General features: G+C 47.7%; 1 protein-coding gene across 5 annotated transcripts in view; it reads left to right on the top strand.

The window, feature by feature from the left end:
• The first annotated feature begins 5145 nt into the window (after positions 1 to 5145).
• Positions 5146 to 20324, top strand: part of PACC1 (proton activated chloride channel 1) — a 44798-nt gene continuing 29619 nt past the window's right edge. For 2 of the 5 annotated variants that reach the window (XM_023203799.3, XM_023203798.3), the window contains exons 1-2: positions 5146 to 5343; positions 9564 to 9660. In XM_023203799.3, coding sequence (XP_023059567.1) covers positions 5308 to 5343; positions 9564 to 9660 — 133 coding nt within the window. In that variant the 5' untranslated portion in view covers positions 5146 to 5307. Of the gene's footprint in view, positions 5344 to 5490; positions 6195 to 9138; positions 9303 to 9563; positions 9661 to 20324 lie in introns of those variants that run through there. The other 3 variants (XM_023203800.3, XM_023203802.2, XM_023203801.2) reach the window with 3 other exon arrangements.

Here is a 20324-nt window from a genome sequence, read left to right as displayed (position 1 = left end):
GGCCTTTGAAAACCCCAGAATAGAATATCATCCCCTTCCTGATGCATGTCACGATAACATCCCTATCATACCTTGGGCTGCTTCTCTGCTTGGGCCCTTTCTCTTTCTACAGTTCTGTTTGTAAGGAATATCTTTAAGCCAAAAGACCCTTCTAATTTCTACTGCTCCCATATAGCTCCCCACTTCCTGAGATGCTGAGGATGTCTATACATGAATAACATGCTCATATGCCCTTAGATTTCTCCAGGCACCACTCTGATTGTCATTTTCTACTTGAACCCAGACATATTTTTCCAAAGCACTTGGAATCAGTTAGTCACCGGCAAGAAAAATGGAAAGTATTCTTTTTAAAAATATTTTATTTTATTTTAAGTTCCGGGATACATGTGCAGAATGTTCAGGTTTGTTACATAGCTAAACGTGTGCCATGGTGGTTTGCTGCATCAACCCATCACCTAGGTATTAAGCCCTGCATGCATTAGCTATTTATCCTGATGCTCTCCCTCACAAAATAGAAACTATTCTGAACAGAACAGAATGGCTGAATACAGGGAGCCAGTTACACAGGTGATGAAAGAAGCTGAGACAATAACCCTGAGGCAACCCAGAGAGTATCAACAGCAGTAGTCACCATTCCAGCCAATGGAAGGGTAACAGTGGCGTTTATTTATTTTTATTTATTTATCTTTCTTGAGATGGAGTTTTGCTCTTATTGCCCAGGCTGGAGTGCAGTGGCGCGATCTCAGATCACTGCAACCTCCGCCTCCCAGGTTCAAATGATTCTCCTGCCTCAGCCTCCCAAGTAGCTGGGATTACAGGCATGCGCCACCACGCACAGCTAATCTTTGCATTTTTAGTAGAGACAGGGTTTCTCCATGTTGGTCAGGCTGGCTTCAAACTCCCGACCTCAGGTGATCCGCCCACCTCAGCCTCCCAAAGTGCTGAGATTACAGGCATGAGCTACCACGCTGGGCAACAGTGGTGATTATTAGAGTCTACGGGCCTGGGTTAACCTGGCTGAAGCTAGGACCACAAAAAGCCTTTGTATCAGAGGCTGGAGCCATGGAAGGGAAACTGCGAGAGGCAGAGAAAAGGGAAAGAAAAGCCCCGGCTTCTCCCTTGCCCTGACTCCTGAAAGTGCCTCCTGCTAAGGTACAGATGTAAATGATTGCCAGCCATTATTCTAGAGGTCACAAGACATTGCAACTTCCCCAATTACTCCTGCAGATAACAACATTATTGTAGAACCTCATTTTGGCTTTTTGAAATATCATTTCAGGTTTTTTGCATGTCTGACACTGATGGCTCCACCTGGACCCACCAATCACTCCTGTGGCCCCACCCAGCAGTGACTAAGCTCACTGGAAGACCATTTCCCACACCCCTATGATTGCAACCTCAACCAATCAGTAGCAAGCACCCATGGCCTGGCCACCCGTACCCCATCCCACAAACTACCTTTGAAAACTCCTGGCCCCCAAATGCTCGGGGAGATTGATTTGTGTCATAACTCTGTCTCCCTTTGGCCTCAAACTCTTTCTTCACTGCAATGCCATGGTCTCAGTGAATTGATATTGTCTATACAGCAGGCAGGAAGAACCCATCAGGTGGTTACACTATGACCCCAGTTGTCCTCTCCACTGACACTGCCTTCTGCTTGTGCTTCAGCCTAGAGCCTGTGTGTCATACCTGTGCCTTCTGCCTGTACCCACACAGACCATCATGTGCTGGTGGTCCCTTCTTGTCATTTAGGTCTCAACTCAAAAGTAACTGCCATCAGGAGGCCTCTCTTGACATCCCCCAGATATATTAGCATCCTACCACCCTGGCCCATGCCTTCTATCTTTTTATAAGGACGAGTCATATTGGATTGAGAGATCACCTTACTCCAATATGACCTCCTCCTAATTACATCTGCAAGTGACCCTATTTCCATCTAAGGTCACATTCTAAGGTACTGAGGTCTAGGTCTTCAACATATTTTGGGGGGACACAAGTCATTTATAACAGGAATCTTTAGCGTATAGATGATAATGCAAGCCATGAGGCTAGAGGTGACCACTTCACTAGCCCCTACGGAGTTCACAGAAAGGAGATGGAAAATTGTCTTTGGGGCTGGGCATGGTGGCTCTCGCCTGTAATTCCCCCAGCACTTTGGGAGGCTGAGGCAGACAGATCACTTGAGGTCAGGAGCCTGAGACCAGCCTGGCCAACATGATGAAACCCCGTCTGTACTAAAAATACAAAAATTAGCCAGGTATGGTGGCAGGCACCTGTAATCCCAGCTATTTGGAAGGCTGAGGCAGGAGAATCACTTGAGCCCAGGAGGCAGAGGTTGCAGTGAGCCAAGATCGCCGCACTGCACTCCACCCTGGGTGACAGAGCGAGACTCCATCTAAAAAAAACCAAAACAACAACAACAATAACAAACAGCTTTGGGAAAGGCCACCCTGTAGAGCTGAGATGAGGAGAAGCCAGCAGAGAGGCTGAGAAGGAGCAGTAAGTGTAATTGTAATAGGCCTGTTGCCTGATGTGTGCAGCAAGTCAATATGCCAAGACAGGGGGTTGCTTTAGAAAAAGAGCCTTACTAATAGGGCCTCCAATCAAGGAGATGGAGGGAAACCTCAAATCCTCTCTCAAGGAGTTTGGGGCTTTTCTAAGGGTTTTTAAGGAGTAGGCTGAGGTATGGAGACTGCTGATTGGTCAAAGAGACCAGGACGAAATCATGGGACAGAGAGAGAAGCAGCTGTATTCTCATGCTGATTCCATTCCTCTGTTGGTGTCTTCAAACTGGTTGGTGTCAGCTGTTTCACTGGAATTTGTGATCTGAAAAACATCTTAAGCAATTTTTTTTTGGAGACAGAATTTTGCTCTTGTCGCCCAGGCTGGAGTGCAATGGCATGATCTTGGCTCACTGCAACCTCCGCCTCCCAGATTCAAGCAATTCTCCTGCCTCAGCCTCCTGAGTAGGGAGGCTAGGGAGGCTGGGATTATAGGTGCCTGCCACCATGCCTGATTAATTTTTGTATTTTTTGTAGAGATGAAGTTTCACCATGTCGGCCAGGCTGGTCTTGAACTCCTGACCTCAGGCAATCTGCCCGCCTTGGCCTCCCAAAATGTTGGGATTACAGGCATGAGCCTCTGCGTCCAGCCTTAAACAATTCTTAAACAAAAGCCTTATGATTCTAATGTCAGAAATCCTACCTATAGGAGCAGTGGAGATGCAAATGGTCAGTATCTAGTGCCACATGACTTTTGGTTACAAGGAAGTGGGTCAAAATACAGCCTGATTAATGCTTAATTATAACTCTATTTCTCTGCAGAATTCACATTAACCCTGTGAGGAGGGCTTCAAAGTGAGGTAGGAGCAGGCTGGGAGTGTGTGGTGTCCTGGAAGCCAGGGAGGAACATGTATCAAGGAGGAGGGAGGATTAACCAAGTCCACTGTGGCTGATAAATCAAGAAAGAGGAGGACGGGAAAATGGCCATCTGATGTGACAACACTGAGGTCACTTGTGACCTTGACAACCACTGTTCCAGTGGAGTGGAGGGGAGTAAAGCCTGACTGGTGTGTGCTCATGAAGGAATGGGAGAGAAGACCTGGGGGAAGCAAGGACAGAACACTATTTACATGTTCATGGTCTGTCTCTCCACACTTGCGTGAAAGAGCCACAAAAGCCAGGACCCAAGTGTATCTTATCCATTTCTGTATCCCAGTGCCCAGCACATTGTATTTGTTAAGTCATATTTTATATTTTATTAACCAGTATCTCCTTCAAATGTGGGAGCCCATAATCTTCCAGTTTGGTCACACCAACAAAGACTAGAGAGGAATGATAGGGTTGGAAGAGAATTCTCTGGTTCCTTCCAGCTCTAATATTCTATGATTGTGTGAACTTGTTCTATCAAGTACCATTGTAATTAATAGAGTAAGGAATTTAATTAGTGGTCTGCTGTTGTTAATTTGTTTGGTAAGCAACTGTTAAATGAAATGACTGGAATCAGTGTTCCATTCATAAATTTAACAAACATTTGTCCAGTGCCTACAATGTGTTAGGCACTATATATATTGTCCCATATAATATATGTAAGAGCAGAAGGCCTGGGATAGGGGCGAGTGGTCAGGAGAGGTGATGGGAACCTCCCACTGCTAATTCTGCAGGAGGTCCAGGGTTCTTTGATGCGGCTGGCGCTACTCTGCTTATCACTGAGGAGAGAAGAGGCTCCCAGTGGCCTGAGTGGAGGGGTTACCAAGCTGCAGCTGCAAGGGACACAGAGCAGCATTCACCAGGGCACAACAAGCAGCCTCTATCTGCTTCACCACTGAGGAGCCGAGGGCCCCCACACAACAGCTGTTTCAGGCAGTGGGAGGAGAGGAAGATGTGGTCTTCAGGTCCACCCTGCCACAGGACCAACACCAGATTTTACGCCACATCTAGGGCTTGAGGCTTCTTCTGTGACTGAACAGCGCGTTTGGGCTTTCTCTGCACGATCCTTTCTTTCTGCTTTCATAGGCCTTGTCAGGCAGGGCAGGAAGTTTAGCAGTTGCATTCTAGAGGCGAGGAGAGGAGGGCTCAAAGCATTGCAAGACCTAAGAGGGTCAGAGCCAGGACAAGAACCTAGGGGTACTCCTGGCCCTGGAATAACGGAGAGAACATGGGCCCCGCAGTCTACCCCTGGATGAAATAATCTTCATTAGATTACCGCTCCACCAGCATCCTTTCTGAAACAAAGTACCTCAGTTTCCTCTTTTGTAAAATAGGGGGAAAAGTGTCCTCCTTACAGGGTTCCTTGCAGAATCAAGGGCATAATGTGAGTGAGAGAGCTTTGTAACTAACATACAAAGTGCTCTCCAGACATTTGTTACGGTTTTAAATCGCCAGGCAAAGCTTCCTCTTGCAGTTACAGATTAGGGGCTCCTACTCATCTGACTTTGTTCCACTTTCCACTCCTCTTCTCCGTCCCTCCCCCTCCAACAAAGAGAGGAAGTAAGAGATGCAGAGGCACGCGTCTAAGGACCAGTTTAGCTGGCCCAGGGTCACATGCAAGATTTGCCGCCCCATGGGGTGAGAGCGGGTGTGAGGGGCGCCCCCGTCCAGAACTACATTTCCCATCAACCCTTTCGCGGCTCCCGAGCGGCAGCGACCAGGCGCATGCGCCGAGTACCGCCACGCCTGGTCTCCGGGACACCCCTCCGGACCGGTTTTGCCTAGCAGTGCGGTAGGTCCAGGTGCAGCGGCCGCAGTGCTGCCTCCCGGCGCCGCGGGCTGTAGCGGTCTCAGGTGTGCCGAAGCTCAGGTCTGTGCCATGATCCGGCAGGAGCGCTCCACATCCTACCAGGAGGTACGAGGTTGTGAGAGACGGAAGGGAAGTTTGAGGCGGAGGAGCAGGGTCCCGGGGGTCTGGGCGGATGCGGGCCGGGGTTGTCGGGGCTGCGCGGCAGAGGGCTCTTCCGAGGGACGGGCGGGTGCGTCGGGGGAGGGCTCCGGGGTGCAGAGGAGCGGCCCAGGGGCAGGAAGGAAGCGGGGCGGCGGAGCGGGCCCCCAGCCTCCTCCGTATGCTGCAGGTCGCATGGCCGAAGTCTAGAGTAGGGTCCCCGGCGCCGCGACCCGTAACCAGCAGGTGAATGATTGAAGCTACCTGAGGCCCAGCCTTCCGCGCTCCGGGGCGGAGCGGCAGCCGGGTGGCCCCGAGGAACCCGGCGTTCTTTCGTTCTTTGCAACAAGTGGAGCGCCCGCGCCCTCCTCCCAGCGAGAGCTGATGCGCGGTCGGCATCGTCGGCATCCTCCCCCTCCAAACCTAAGGCCTCGCGGTCCCCGCGGCTGGTGACAGGATTGATTACCTGTTTTTTGGTGACCGCCTAACTTTGAAAAAGTGCCTTCATGGACTTTGCTCGTTCTCGCTCTTCTTCGTCTTTCACTCCAGCCTCACCTCCTCCCACGACTTTATCACTTTCCAGTTCTTTGTCTCCACCCTGTCCTGCGCTGCAGGCTGTGCGTCCAGCGCTTCCTCCAGGCAAGCCCTGCCTCCTGACTTCCCCAGCTGTGTTAGCGAAACTGCTCTCCTCCCCCTCCTCCGCTTCTCGGGCCCCAAACCTTGGTCATCTTTGGCACCCGTCCTCTTCTGTGCCCCTCCACCGTGCCCCCTCAGTGGCCAAGGTCAGGCAGTTCCAGATCGGTCCTCCTGCACTTTGTGTCCTTGTGTTTGCTGTAACCTCTGAGTGTGATATTGTGTTACCATCGCTCCCTTCAGTCTCTTATACTCTCCAGATTTACCTTGAGGCCCTGCCTTGACCTCGGAGCATTCCTTTTTTCTCAGACCTGACGCTGCCCTTCGTCTGCCCAGAACAGTCCAGACTTCCCAGCAAGCTCCCAAAGCTCTGTACAGCACAGCAGCCATGTCTCCCATTACCTTTGCCACCTCCTTACCCACCTAGGGTCTGGCCACAGTGGAAACTCAGTTTTAAAATGTGCTTCTGCCTCTGTGCATGCCCTCACTCCATTTCTTCGTCAACCCTCCGCCAAGCTCCGTTGGGTAAAATGCCCCCAGAAGTCAAGGGCTACCTCAAGTTCCATGTGCTTCATAGGGGTCCGCTTTCTAGACCCGTCTGGCATTTCTGTCTGTCCTCATACGAACCTGCTGCCTTCAGTCTTAGTCAATAGTTACTGCTGTACATATCTCCCTTTGTAAAAGACTGTGATTCACAGAAGGGCTTTGTGGACTATATAAAGCAGGTGACTTAGCCCTACGGTGGAGGGAGAAGCCAAGTTGAAGGTAGATAAGATCTACCTAAGGCTTGCCATTTTTTAGTGTAGGATCTTGGCTGGAACCTGGCCTTGGACAAATTTCTATACTTCTCCTCCCATCCCCTTTTTTCCATCTGTTTTCTTTGTCTGAAAGGAGTCTGAGGGATTTTAACCAGTGCTGTGGATTCCATGGCCCCTCGATTCTGTACCCTGAACAACGGGAGAATCCTGGGGAATGAGATGTGTCTGAAAGTTTTTAGGTTTATAGGGTGTGGAGCACAGTGGATACATTAGGGATTTCAAGTTGGAAAGCCCATGTTCGTGCCCTGGCTGTGCCTCTTGCCATTTGTGTGACTTTTATTGAGTCACATAATTTTCTGAGCCTCAGTTTCTTTGTCTGAAAGATGAAGATAATAAAAGTCCCTACCTCCCAGGGTTGTTTGGGGATTAGATAAGTTGGTGTGGAAAGTGCTTGGCTCAGTGTCTGGCAGATAGTGACCCCACAGTGAATGATAGCTCTTGTTAACAGGGTGTGGGCAGCTCCTGCGTCTAGGGTGCTTTGGGGGTCCTGGCTTAGCAGGAACATGTGCCTCACTATCCACACATAGCCGGCCTAGCAGGGCTTATAACATGTTTATTAAAATATAGTCACTTATCCCGCTTGGAGGGCGAAGGCCCAGGGTAGACACAGTTTCTTTTTGGAGGCATTTTCAAGGTGGAAGGCACTGGAAGGGTGCCCTCCACTTGCCTTCTTCAGAGGTCTGTTCTGTGGTGCCTGTCTCTCCCTTCTTCAGAGAAAGGGGCCACCCAGAGAATGGCCGGCATCTTTCTTGCCTGAACCATTCTGTGAGTGTACCTAGCTCTGAGTAGGTTTATTTGCTGAGAGGGGATTTTTCCCTGGGGAGGGTGGGATATACTGAGAATTTGGCCCGGGGCAGACAAGGATGCAGGCTCATTATGGCTGCGGGTAGTCAAGAAGGGAACTCAGTGGGAGTGTGTTAACACCTGGGTCAGGGTCGACTTGGGTGAGGCTTGGATCAGGGAACTTTGAGACTTCCCAGGACTAACATCCTCCTCTCCCTTTGGCCAGTGAGACCTCTGGGGACCTCTTTATCTGTGCTCCCACTAGTGGCTTATATCTCTTGGTGCCTTCACCAGCCTCCCTGCCCTTTCCCACTGGTTGCTTTTCTTTTCTTTCTTTTTTTTGAGATGGAGTTTCACTCTTGTCACCCAGGCCGGAGTGCAATGGCACAATCTTGGCTCACTGCAACCTCCGCTTCCCAGGTTCAAGAGATTCTCCTGCTTCAGCCTCCCAAGTAGCTGGGACTACAGGTGTGTGCTATCATGCCCAGCTAATTTTTATATTTTTAGTAGAGATGGGGTTTCACCATGTTGACCAGGCTGGTCTCAAACTCCTGACCTAGGCGATCTGCCCACTTTGGCCTCCCAAAGTGCTGGAATTATAGGCATGAGCCACCGTGTCAGGCCCCGCACCCGGCCTTTTCTTTTGTGCTTGGAGGGCTTTAAACTGGAGGTTTTGCCTGATTCTAAGGGGCAGGAATGGAGTCGTGGAGAGGGAGATAGAAGAATAGATGCATAAGAGCTGTTTTTCACTTGTCTCTTGGAGGTGAGTTTTTAATGAAAATGTCTTGAAACCTTAAACACTGATGCTGTGAACCTGAGAAAATGCTTGGGAAAACTGTCCCCTCTCCCTCCCAATTCAGGGATGGCTTCTCTTCTAAGCTCTGGTCTTGACCTCTCTTGCCCTCCTCCTTAATCCTACAGAGACTTGTTGATTATCATGGTATCCTTTCCGTCCTTCTACCCTTCTCAGTGGTATAATTGTCCCCTTGACAGGTGAGACCACTGATGAAGTGAGGTTGAGATTGCTGGCTACCAGGCTGCTGATTGTAATTAGCACCTATCCCTGTGGTGGACTGCCTGCCTGCCTTTCCTGCTGTGTGTTGCAATTTGCAGCCCAAGTCGGTGGACTTCAGCCAGAGTGCCACAGAGAGCTCTGACACCACCTTCACTGTTCCCTCTTTTCTCTCAGCAGACTCTAAGCCGCATTTCCTCTTCCTTTGGGAAGTGGTTAAGACCGTGGGCCTTGAAACTAGACCAACTTGGATTTGACTCCTGGCTATATCTTTCCCTGGCTTTATGGCCATGGGAAATATTGTGAGTTGAATTGTGCTTCCTTAAAAAAGATATATTGAAGTCCTGACCCCAGGTACCTCAGATTGTGACCTTGTTTGGAAATGAGGTCATTGCAGGTGTAATTAGTGAAGATGAGGTCATACAGGAGTAGGGTGGGCCCCTAATCCAACATAGCTGGTGTCCTTAAAGATGATGACCACGTGAAGACACAGAGAGAGCACACCTTGCAAAGATGGCAACGGAGAGTGGAGATTGGATGCCTCTACATGCCAACGAACTCCAAGGATTGCTGGCTGTCACCAGAAGCCAGGAGAGAGGCATGGAACAGATTCCCTCGCCACTCGCAGAAGGAGCCAACTCTGCCGACACCTGGATTTCAGACTTCTAGCCTCCAGAACTGTGAGAGAAGACATTTCTGCTGTTTTCAGCTGTTTGGTTTGTGGTACTTGGCTACGGTAGTCCTAGGAACATAGAGGGCAGACAGTTTCTTGAGCTTTCTGAGCTTCGGTGTCCTCATCTGTAAAATTGCTGTAACGCATTCTACATCATGTGGTTTTTGGTGACAATAAGTGAGAAGCAACTTCTGCTTTCTTATTCTAGTCTAGAAAAGCAAGGCTGACATAGCTGACCCGTCTTTGCTCTCTTTGCTTCTCCCTTTAGCTGAGTGAGGAGTTGGATCAGGTGGTTGAGAACTCAGAGCTGGCAGACGAGCAGGACAAGGAGACGGTCAAAGTCCAAGGTCCGGGTGTCTTACCAGGTGAGTGGGTTTGGTGCTTTGCTGTGCTGTTGCTGCAGCCAGATGCCCCAGTCCGGGCACCTTGCCAACTGTGGGAGAGGAGGACCCCCCTTCCCTGCACCCTGGTGTCAGGTCTCAAGTATTGCCCTAGTTTTAAAGCCATACATATTTAACCAGCCTTGGAACAGAGGATATGTCTAGACTGGTATCTGCTCTTAACTCCAATTTGAGCCACTTCCTGAGACCAGGTCATTGCATACAATGGAAAATGCTTTGGATCTCTGCTCTTCTGTTCCTCTTTCCCTGGAAGCTGCTAGCAGGTGAGCCTCTAATATCCAGGTCAAAGAAGATCTAATAGGCACCCCCTTTCAAATACAAGGCCTATCCAGTAATGCTGCTCAGGGTCCCATCAGTCAGTTGGCATCTTATGGAGCCCTATGGCAATGTTTGACACTGCTGACTACTTCTTCCTCCCGGATACACACGACTGCCTTAGCTTCTGTGATGCAACACTTCTCAGGCCACTCCTTCCAGGCTCCTTTGCGGTCACTCTCCAGATCTTGGGCATGAAATGTTGGTTGCAGGCCCCTTTCTCTCACTCTCATAGGCAGTTCCACCCAGGCCTGCTCCCCTGCTTCAGCTACTGCTTACTCACACATGACTCCCTTATTTACATCTCCAGCCCAGAGATTACCTACAAACTCCAAATTTATATATCTTGTATTTCCAACTGCCCATGTGATAGTTCTGCTTGGATCTCCCAAAGCTTCCCTCAACTCCACGTGTCCAAAATTGACTTCATGATCTTCTCAGTCCCAGCTTGGTCCTCTTCCAGTATTTCCTGTTTGCAGGAATGGTACTACCACTTACGCAGCTGAACTTCAGAGCAGTTCTCCATTCCTTCCTTCCCCTCATCCCCTTTTTCTCTGGCCCTCAGCCATGCTGATCTTTTTTTATTTTAGGCCTCATTCCCTCTCACCATAGGGCCTTTTTGTTGTTTTATTTCTCTGCCTGGAATTCACTTTCCTTCATCACATAGTTAATGCCTAATCATTCTTCAGCTTTCAGCTCACTCATTTTTTTCTACAGAGCCTTCTCTAACCTTCTGGCCAGATTACCTCCCACCCTCCAGCACTGTCTCATAGTCCACACGCCTCTCCGTTCCAGCTATTGCTGTTGGAGTGGTGTGTTTGTTTGTCTGATTAATGTCTTTCTGTTCTACTACAGCAGTCCCCAACTGTTTGGCACCAGGGACCGGTCTGTGGAAGACAATTTTTCCACAGATGGAGGTTGGGGGATGGCTTCAGGATGAAACCGTTCCTCAGATTACCAGGCATAGTTAGAGATTTTCATAAGGAGTGCACAACCTAGATCCCTTGTATGTCCAGTTCACAATAGGGTTTGCACTCCTATGAGAATCTAATGCTGCAGCTGATCTGACAGGAGGTGGAGCTCAGGCGGTAATCCTCACTCACTGCTCACCTCCTACGGTATTGGCCCAGTTCCTAACAGGCCATAGACCCATATTGGTCTATGGCCTGGGATTTCACTAGAATGAAACTCCCTGAGGGCAGAGACCAGTCTGTTTTGCTCACCACCCTAGCCTTGACCACACCATAAAGATTTGTTGAGTGAATGAATGAAGCCCCAGCCTGACTTCAGCTTCTTGGGTGGATCCCATCTGTTTGTGGGAGAGGGGAACAAGACAGGAACTAATGTGATTCTGTCCGCTCCTTAGAGAAGACTGCATGGAAGGGACTGGGCACGATGGCTCATGCCTGTAATCCCAGCACTTTGGGAGGCTGAGGCAGGTGGATCACCTGAGGTCAGGAGTTCGAGACTAGCCTGGCCAACATGGTGAAACCCTGTCTCTACTAAAAAATACAAAAATTAGTCAGGTGTGTTGGCAGGTGCCTGTAATCTCAGCTACTCAGGAGGCTGAGGCAGGAGAATCGCTTGAACCCAGGAGGCAGAGGTTGCAGTGAGACGAGATCATGCCACTGCACTCTACCCTGGGTGACAAGAGTGAGACTCTGCCCCAAAAAAAAAAAAAAAGACTGCCTGGAAGGAAGGAGGCTGGAAGGGCAGCTAACGTTTCCTGACTGCTTCCCCTGTGCCAGGATCTGTCCTACCCCATTTGCCCCATTTAATTCTCACATCAACTCTGTGAGGTAGTTATCCTCCTTTTACACATGAGGCCCCCAACCTCAGGGAGGTTGAGTAAAGCATGAGGAGGTCATATAGCTGGTAAACACAGACTGAATCAAACTCCGCCCGACCCAGTGGTGTTTTCTTTTTTTTTGAAATGGAGTCTCACTCTGTCACCCAGGCTGGAGTGCAGTGGCGTAATCTCGGCTCACTGCAACCTCTGCTTCCCAGGTTCAAGTGATTCTCCTGCCTCAGCCTCCCGAGTAACTGGGATTGCAGACACATGCCATCACACCCGGCTACTTTTTTATTTTTGGTAGAGATGGGGTTTCACCTTGTTGGCCAGGCTGTTCTCGAACTCCTTACCTCAGGTGATCTGCCCACCTCGGCCTCCCAAAGTGCTGGGATTACAGGCATGAGCCACTGCGCCTGGCCTACATCAGTGGCTTATAAAAACTATTTTAAGTGGTGGTAATCCCAAAACTTTGGGAGGCCAAGATGGGAGGATCTCTTAAGGCCAGGAGTTTGAGACCAGCCTTAGCAACAAAATGAGATCCTGCCTCTACCAAACAGACAAAAACCAAAAACACTCAAACAAAACAATATTTTAAGCATTCTTTTATTAAAGCCCAATATGTAAAAGATAGTGGCGTGGCTAACCCTGCCTCTGACATGAGGCATTGCCTCTAAAGCCCTAAGGCTCCCGGGAGAACAACTTGAAAGACCTGTATATTAGTTTTCTATTGTTTCTGTAACAAATTACCACAAACTTAGTGGCTTAAAAAAGCACAAATTTATTATCTTACAGTTCTGGAGGTCAGGAGTCCAAAATGGATCTCACTGGGCTAAAATTAAGCTGTCTTGACATGCCTGAATTCCTTTCCAGGGGCTTGAGGAGAGAACCTGGTCTTTTTTTTTTTTTTTTTTTTTTTTTTTTTTTGAGACGGAGTCCCGCTCTGTCACCCAGGCTGGAGTGCAGTGGCCGGATCTCAGCTGACTGCAAGCTCCGCCTCCCGGGTTTACGCCATTCTCCTGCCTCAGCCTCCACAGTAGCTGGGACTACAGACGCCGCCACCTCGCCCGGCTAGCTTTTTTTGTATTTTTTAGTAGAGACGGGGTTTCACCGTGTTAGCCAGGATGGTCTCGATCTCCTGACCTCGTGATGCGCCCGTCTTGGCCTCCCAAAGTGCTGGGATTACAGGCCTGAGCCACCGCGCCCGGCCGAGAACCTGGTCTTTGCCTTTTCTAGCTTCTGGAGGCCTCCTGCATTCCTTGGCTTGTGGCCCCTTCCTGCAGCTTCAAAACCAGCAGTGGCTGGTCGAATCTTTCTCACATCACTTCACTCTGATGCTGACTTTCCTGCCTCCCTTTCCCATGTTTAAAGGGCCTTTGTGATCACATCGGACCCACCCAGGTAACCCAGGATAATCTCCCTACTTTAAAGTCAACTGATTAACAACCTTAGTCCCATTTGCTGCCTTAATTCCCCTTTTCCATGCAACTTGACATATTTACAGGTTCTAAGGATTAACACTTAGACATCTTTGGAAGCCTTTATTCTGCCTACCACACCATGCACTACCCTGTTGCCCCCAACCAGAAGTACATAGATGGAGGTAGGAGGAAGAAGAGGAAGGGGGCCAGACTTGGAAAGATGAGGCTCGCCTTTGTGTTTCCTTTCATAGAGAAGTGCCCAGGTAAATCAGGAGGTGGCCCTAATGACCTTGGACCTTAGCAACCTCTCTTTTGCCTCAGATTCCTGAGGCTGCAAAGCCGGGGTCAATCAGAATAGGAAACCAGGCCTCAGGCAGAGCAAATTTTGGGAATCATTTTCATGATTATTATTAAGTAAGTCTGTTATGTTGACCTGTGACTAGTGATCTTGGATATTACAACTGTAAATGTTTGGGAAGTTCAACTGGCAAGAGCATTCCCACTTGCTTTGGGGGAACCAGATAAGCAAGGCTCATCTCCTTTCTAAATCACGGAAGATCCAGATCTCAGGAGTTTGTTTGACTGGGTCAATAGTGAGTAGTGAGTTGGCTCAAATTTGATGGACTGATACAAAACTCTCAGAGCTCATTTCTTGCCTCTGAGTCTTTTTTTTTTTTTTTTTTTTTTTTTTTTGAGACAGTCTCGCTGTGTCAACCAGGCTGCAATGCAGTGGCATGATCTTGGCTCACTGCACCCACCACCTCCTGAGTTCAAGCATTCCTCATGCCTCAGCCTCTCGAGTAGCTGGATTATAGGCACTTGCAATCATTCCTGGATAAGTTTTGTATTTTTAGTAGAAACGGGGTTTTGCCATGTTGGCCAGGCTGGTCTCGAACTCCTGACCTCAAGTGATCCGCCCTCCTCAGCTTCCCAAAGTACTGGGATTACAGGTGTGAGCCACCATGCTTGGCCCCTTTGAGTCTTCTAATAATAATAATAATAATAATAATAATAATAATAATAATGGTAATGATGGTAGTGGTTGCCATTTTGGGAGTGCTTTCATGTACTAGGCCTAGGCCTGTGTAGGGCTTTTTTTTTTTTTTTTGATATGGTACCTTGCTTTGTGGGCTGGGCTACTGTGCAGTGGTATGATCATGGCTCATTTCAGCCTCCCAAGTAGTTGGGACTATAGGTGTGTGCCACCATACCTGGCTAATTTTTAAATTTTTTTTTAGAGACAGGGTCATGCAGTGTTGCCCAGGCTGGTCTCAAACTCCTGGGCTCAAGTGATCCTCCTGCCTTGACTTCCCAAAGTGCTGAAATCACAGGTGCGAGCCACCGCTTCAAGCCTGTAGGACTTTTTATATACACTTTATCCTGTAATCTTCACAGCCACTCTGTGAGGTGAATGGTTAGTCCTAGTTTATAGATGAGGAACCCAAGGCACAGACGTTAAGGAACGTGCTCAGAGCTCGTAAGTGGCAGGGCTCAAATCTGCACTCAGGGCTACCTCCGAAGGTGTCTTGACTCTGGCTCCGTTGTTCCTAGATGAGAGCTTTCCTGCTCCAAATTCTCCCCTCCCTGTAGCAGATTACTTAAGGACTGCTTCACTTGTTACGCCAAGTGCTAACACCACAAAGAGGGTGAGTAAGTTCCTCCAGGAGCTCAGACATATAGAGACAGAAGGCCGGTTACCAAAGGAAGAACTTGTCCCTCCTTCTGAGCCTTCCTTGACTTCCCTGATGAGGTTCCTTTCTCCCTGTGATATGCTTTCCTTTGTAACAGTTAACACAGTTGATAGGTCACATTTATTGAGTTTAATTATTCAGTTAATTGTTATCCACCCCTTGGCAGTGCCCCACAAGTTCTGTGAGGCACACAGATTTTGTCTTCTCTTCCTTTACTGTAACTCCAGTGCCTAGTGTGGAGTGTAGTGGTAGTGTGGAAGTATGACTCCGTAGAACTCAGACTTCTATGGAGTATGAGTACTGTAGGTACTCAGTACTTATTTGTCCTATGGGGGAGAGCAGTGGGGATTTAGAGCAGGACAGCGTCTCATCTAGGAGCAAGTGAGCCAACTGGAATGAATGAATGAGGGCCAAAGAAATGGTAGAGTCAGATGCTTCAGAATGAATGAAGTGGCCTGGCCCTGTGGCTCACACCTGAAGGGGCTCACGCTGTGGCTCATCCCAGCACTTTGGGAGGCCAAAGCGAGCAGAACACCTGAGATCAGGAGTTCGAGACCAGCCTGGCCAATGTGGCGAAACCCCGTCTCTACTAAAAATATCAAAAAAACTAGCTGGGCATGGTGGCGGATGCCTGTAATCCCAGCTACTCGGGAGGCTGAGGCAGAAGAATTGCTTGAAGCCGGGAAGGCAGAGGTTGCAGTGAGCCGAGATTGTGCCATTGCACTCCAGCCTGGGTGATAGAGCAGGACTCCATCTCAAAAAATAAAAATACAAAAATTAGCCAGGAATGGTGCACACCTGTAATCCCAGCTACTTGGAAAAAGAAAAAGGAAGGAAGGCTGGCTGGTTTGTGAAACTGGGATTACTCTGAAGGAAAGGTAACACGTAGGTGAAAAAGAAGGGACTGGCTAGGGAAGGGAGATTACATGAGCAACTGTAGAGATGGGAATAAAATAGGACATGTTGGAGATCATGAATAGCATGGTGTGGTTGGGGCAGAGGGCTGGTGAGCGAAGTAGAGGGAGGTGAGGTAGGAAAGAGACTTGGTCAGATTGTGGAGGGGTCTGAGTGTCAGGGTCTGTACATTATCTAGTAGGGAGCAGGGGGTATTTAAAAGGATTGGAACAGGACAGTAAGAGGAGTAAAGTGGGGATTCAGGAGATGAATGTGGCTGGATTAAGGCAAAGGGAGACAACCATGCTGAAGCAAAGGCTGATGTGAGAGGCTGCTTTGCTGTAGTGGAGTGGGAGAAGGAAGAATCAAAGAGCATTCTTAATTTTGAAGCCAGACGGATGGGAGAATGATACTGCATAGAGATGAAGCCTAGAGAGGCAAATGGCTCAGAAAAGAAGATGGCCAGGTGTGGTGGCACGCCTGTAATCCCAGCACTTTGGGAGGCTGAGACGGGTGAATCATTTGAGGCCAAGAGTTCAAGACCAGCCTGGGCAATATGGCAAAACCCTGTCTCTACAAAAAACACAAAAATTAGCCGGGCATGATGGCATGTACCTATAATCTCAGCTAATTGGGAGGCTGAGGTGGGAGAATCAATTGAGCCCAGGAGGCAGAGGTTGCAGTGAGCTGAGATTGCACTGTTGCACATCAGCCTGGGCAACAGAGTGAGATCCTGTCTCAAAAAAAAAGCCTATCTGTTGCTGGCATACAGTCAGTTGAAGTCGAGATGGCCCAGAGGCAATGACAGACGCAGGATGGACAGGAGAGAAGGGAGGGCTGGAGTTGTGCAACCTGGAGAAATCCCATGGGGGCAAGGTCACAGGAACAGCTGGAAAATGAGCAGGGGGGCTATGAAGACTGAGCCTCACAAACACCCCTTTTTGGGGGACAAAAGAGAAGCTGGGGCTTGAAAAGGAATTGAATGGAGGGCCTGGAGGTAGGAGCTGTAAGAAAGGAGGACAGTGCAGCAGAGGTTCAAGTTAAGCACCCAAACATGCGGGGTTATAAATCAGTTTTATTCTCTGGAATACATGACTCCATACCATAATGCACTAAAAGCTTTAGTCTATTCATTTCCTGTCTATCAAGTGAATCGGAACCAATTAGTATTCTGTTCAAAGGGAGAAATGACATCAGACATGCTAATAGAATAAGTACTTTCTTACATCACAGATGTCATCAAACTGAGGAAAACCCTTGGTTAATTCGTCATTACAATCAGTTCGCCATGGAAACAACTGTATATAATGGGATAGACAAAAAATTCATACATAGGACCTTATCAAAATGAAAACCTTAGCTGGGCACGGTGGATCACGCCTGTAATTCCAGCACTTTGGGAGGTCGAGGCGGGTGGATCACCTGAGATCAGGATTTTGAGACCAGCCTCACCAACATAGTGAAACTCTGCCTCTGCTAAAAATACAAAGTCAGCCAGGTGTGGTGGCCCATGCCCGTAATTCCAGCTACTCAGAAGCCTGAGACAGGAGAATTGCTTGAATCTAGGAGGCGGAGGTTCTAGTGAGCCGAGATTGTGCTGTTGCACTGCAGCCTGGGTGACAGAGTGAGACTCCATTCCCCTCCCCCACAAAAGAAGACCTTTTGTGTATCAAAGGACACTGTCAAGAAAGTGAAAAGACAGCCCACAGAATGGGAAAAAGTATTTGCAAATCGTACATCTGATAAGGGACTGATATTTAGAATATGTAAAGAACACCTATAATTCAACAATAGAGACAAATAACTCAGTTTAAAAATGGGCAAAGAATCTGAATAGACATTTCTCTGGAGAAGATATACAAATGACTGGGAAGCACATGAAATAATGCCAACATCATTAGTCATCAGGGAAATGCAGCTCTAAATCACGATGAGATACCACTTCACACCCACTAGGATGGTTATAATTTTTAAAAATGGATAATAAGTTTTGGCAAGGATGTAGAGAGATTGGAACCCCCATACGTTGCTGGTGGGAATGTAAAGTGGTGCAGCTGCTGCGGAAAATAGTCTGGCAATTCCTCAAAAGGTTAACTACAGAGTTACCATATGGGCCAGCAATTCCACTCCTAGGTGTATATTCATGAGAAATGAAAACTTACGTCCACGTGAAAACTTAAATCTCCCAAAAACGTGTACATGAATGTTCATAGAAGCTTTATTTGTAATAGCCAAAAAGTGAAATAAGCCAAATGACTATCAGCTGATGAATGGATAAGTAAAATGGTACATTCACACAATAGAATATTATTTGGCAATAAAAGAATGAGGAACTGGCCGGGTGCGGTGGCTCACACCTGTAATCCCAGCACTTTGGGAGGCCGAGGCGGGTGGATCACTTGAAGTCAGGAGTTCAAGACCAGCCTGGCCAACATGGTGAAACCCCGTCTCTACCAAAAATATGAAAAATTAGCCAGATGTGGTGGTGTGCACCTGTAATCCCAGTTACTCAGGAGGCTGAAGCAGGAGAATCACTGGAACCCGGAAGGTGGAGGTTGCAGTGAGCCAAGATGGTGCCACTGCACTCCAGTCTGGGTGACAGAGGGAGACTCCGTCTCAAAAAAAAGAAAAAAAAGAGAGAATGAGGAACTGATGCATGCTGTAACTTGGATGAATTTTTTTTTTTTTTTTTTTTTTTTAGACAAGATTCTTTTTTGCCCAGGCTGGAGGGCAGTGGTGCCATCTCAGCTCATTGCAACCTCCGCCTCCTGGATTTAAGTGATTCTCCTGCCTCAGCCTCCCAAGTGGCTGGGATTACAGGCATGTGCCACCATGACCAGCTAATTTTTGTATTTTTAGTAGAGATGGGGTTTTGCCATGTTGGCCAGGCTGGTCTTGAACTCCTGACCTCAGGTGATCCTCCCGCCTCAGCTTCTCAAAGTGTTGGGATTACAGGCATGAGCCACCACTCCTGGCTGTATCTTGAAAACATTATATTAAGTGAGAGAAGTCAGACACAGCCACATATATGATGCCCTTAATGTGAAATGTCCAGAACAGGCAAATCCATAGGGACAGAAATTAAATTAGTGGTTGCCAGGAAAGGGGAAGTAACCACTCTCAGGTATGGAGTTTCTTTTTGGGTAATTAAAATTTTCTGTAATTAGATAGTGGTGGTAGTTATACATCTTGTGAATATACTAAAAACTGCTGAATATATTTACTTTAAAAGAGTAAATTGTATGGTATGTAAATTATATAAAAAAGAAGAAACAAAATTGACCACACTAAACAACAGAAAAAAAAGGTAGGCAGAAAATTCAGAATGCCTCTTAGCTCAGTGCTCCCTGCAAGGTGGAGTTTCACAGGATTACAGCAGACAACCAAGCCCCCTTCCTCTGAATAGAGTTTCCATGATATTTTCAAGAACTGAATTGCCCATCACAGATCCCCTTAGTGGATAAACTTGCATTCTGGGACAAGTTCGGGGTTTTTGAAGGAATTCTGTCACGGGTTTTACAAAGCATATAAACTACCTTTCCCTGGAACATCTTGTGCATTATTTTTGTCTTCCTACTACCCTGAGTTTGCATTCATTTAAAGGATGTGTACTTTTAAAGCACATTCATCCAGTTTGCCACAAAAAGCCAGTGTTCAGTTTTCTCACTACAGAGTGCGTGGGACATTTTATCAAATAACCAGCACCTTTTTTTTTTTTTTTATGATAAAGTATAATGATGTCTAGTTTTAGAATTGGAGTGTTACTTATAGCAAGTGTGGAGGATAAGTAAATAGTTTTACAGTTTTTATTTAGATCACACTCCTATTTGTGGATCGAGAAGAGGCCTGTAAAGAAGCTAAACTTGGCTTCTGTGAGTAAAACAGAAGAGAAGACTTTTGGTCAATGTTCCCATGAGAGTAATTTGTTCCAAGTACCTCTACCAGATGAATTGCAGTGATGGAATTGGCATGTGACCTTTTTGTTTTATGCCTATTTTTAGAATTTTTAAGAACATGTAGGGAGAACTTCATCTCTTTCCCTAACCAAGGCCATCATGAAGGCAAAACATTTCAAATCATGTTTATCTGGCTTAATGCAGAGTGGATACACCTGTCCACAAATGCCAGTTATTGTTCCTCTTTATTATATTATTCAGCCTGGATGTAGTACAGAGTTTGTCTTAGAAGTTTTCCGGGCCAGGCGCAGTGACTCATCCCTGTAATCCCAGCACTTTGGGAGGCTGAGGCAGGCAGATCACCTGAGGTCAGGAGTTCGAGACCAACCTGGCTAACATGGTGAAACCCTGTTTCTACTAAAAATACAAAAAATTAGTTGGATGTGGTGGCGCATACCTGTAATCCCAGCTACTCGGGAGGCTGAGGCAGGAGAATCGCTGGAACCCAGGAGGCGGAGGTTGCAGTGAGCTGAGATTGCACCATTGCATTCCAGCTTGGGCAACAAGAGTGAAACTCCATCTCAAAAAAAAAAAAAAAAAAAAAAAAAAAAAAAACAAAAAA

This window comes from Piliocolobus tephrosceles, chromosome 1 (assembly GCF_002776525.5).
Source record: "Piliocolobus tephrosceles isolate RC106 chromosome 1, ASM277652v3, whole genome shotgun sequence".
Lineage (NCBI taxonomy): Eukaryota > Metazoa > Chordata > Mammalia > Primates > Cercopithecidae > Piliocolobus > Piliocolobus tephrosceles.
Note: the sequence above shows the minus strand (reverse complement) of the source record. Positions and strands in the feature narration are given on the sequence as shown.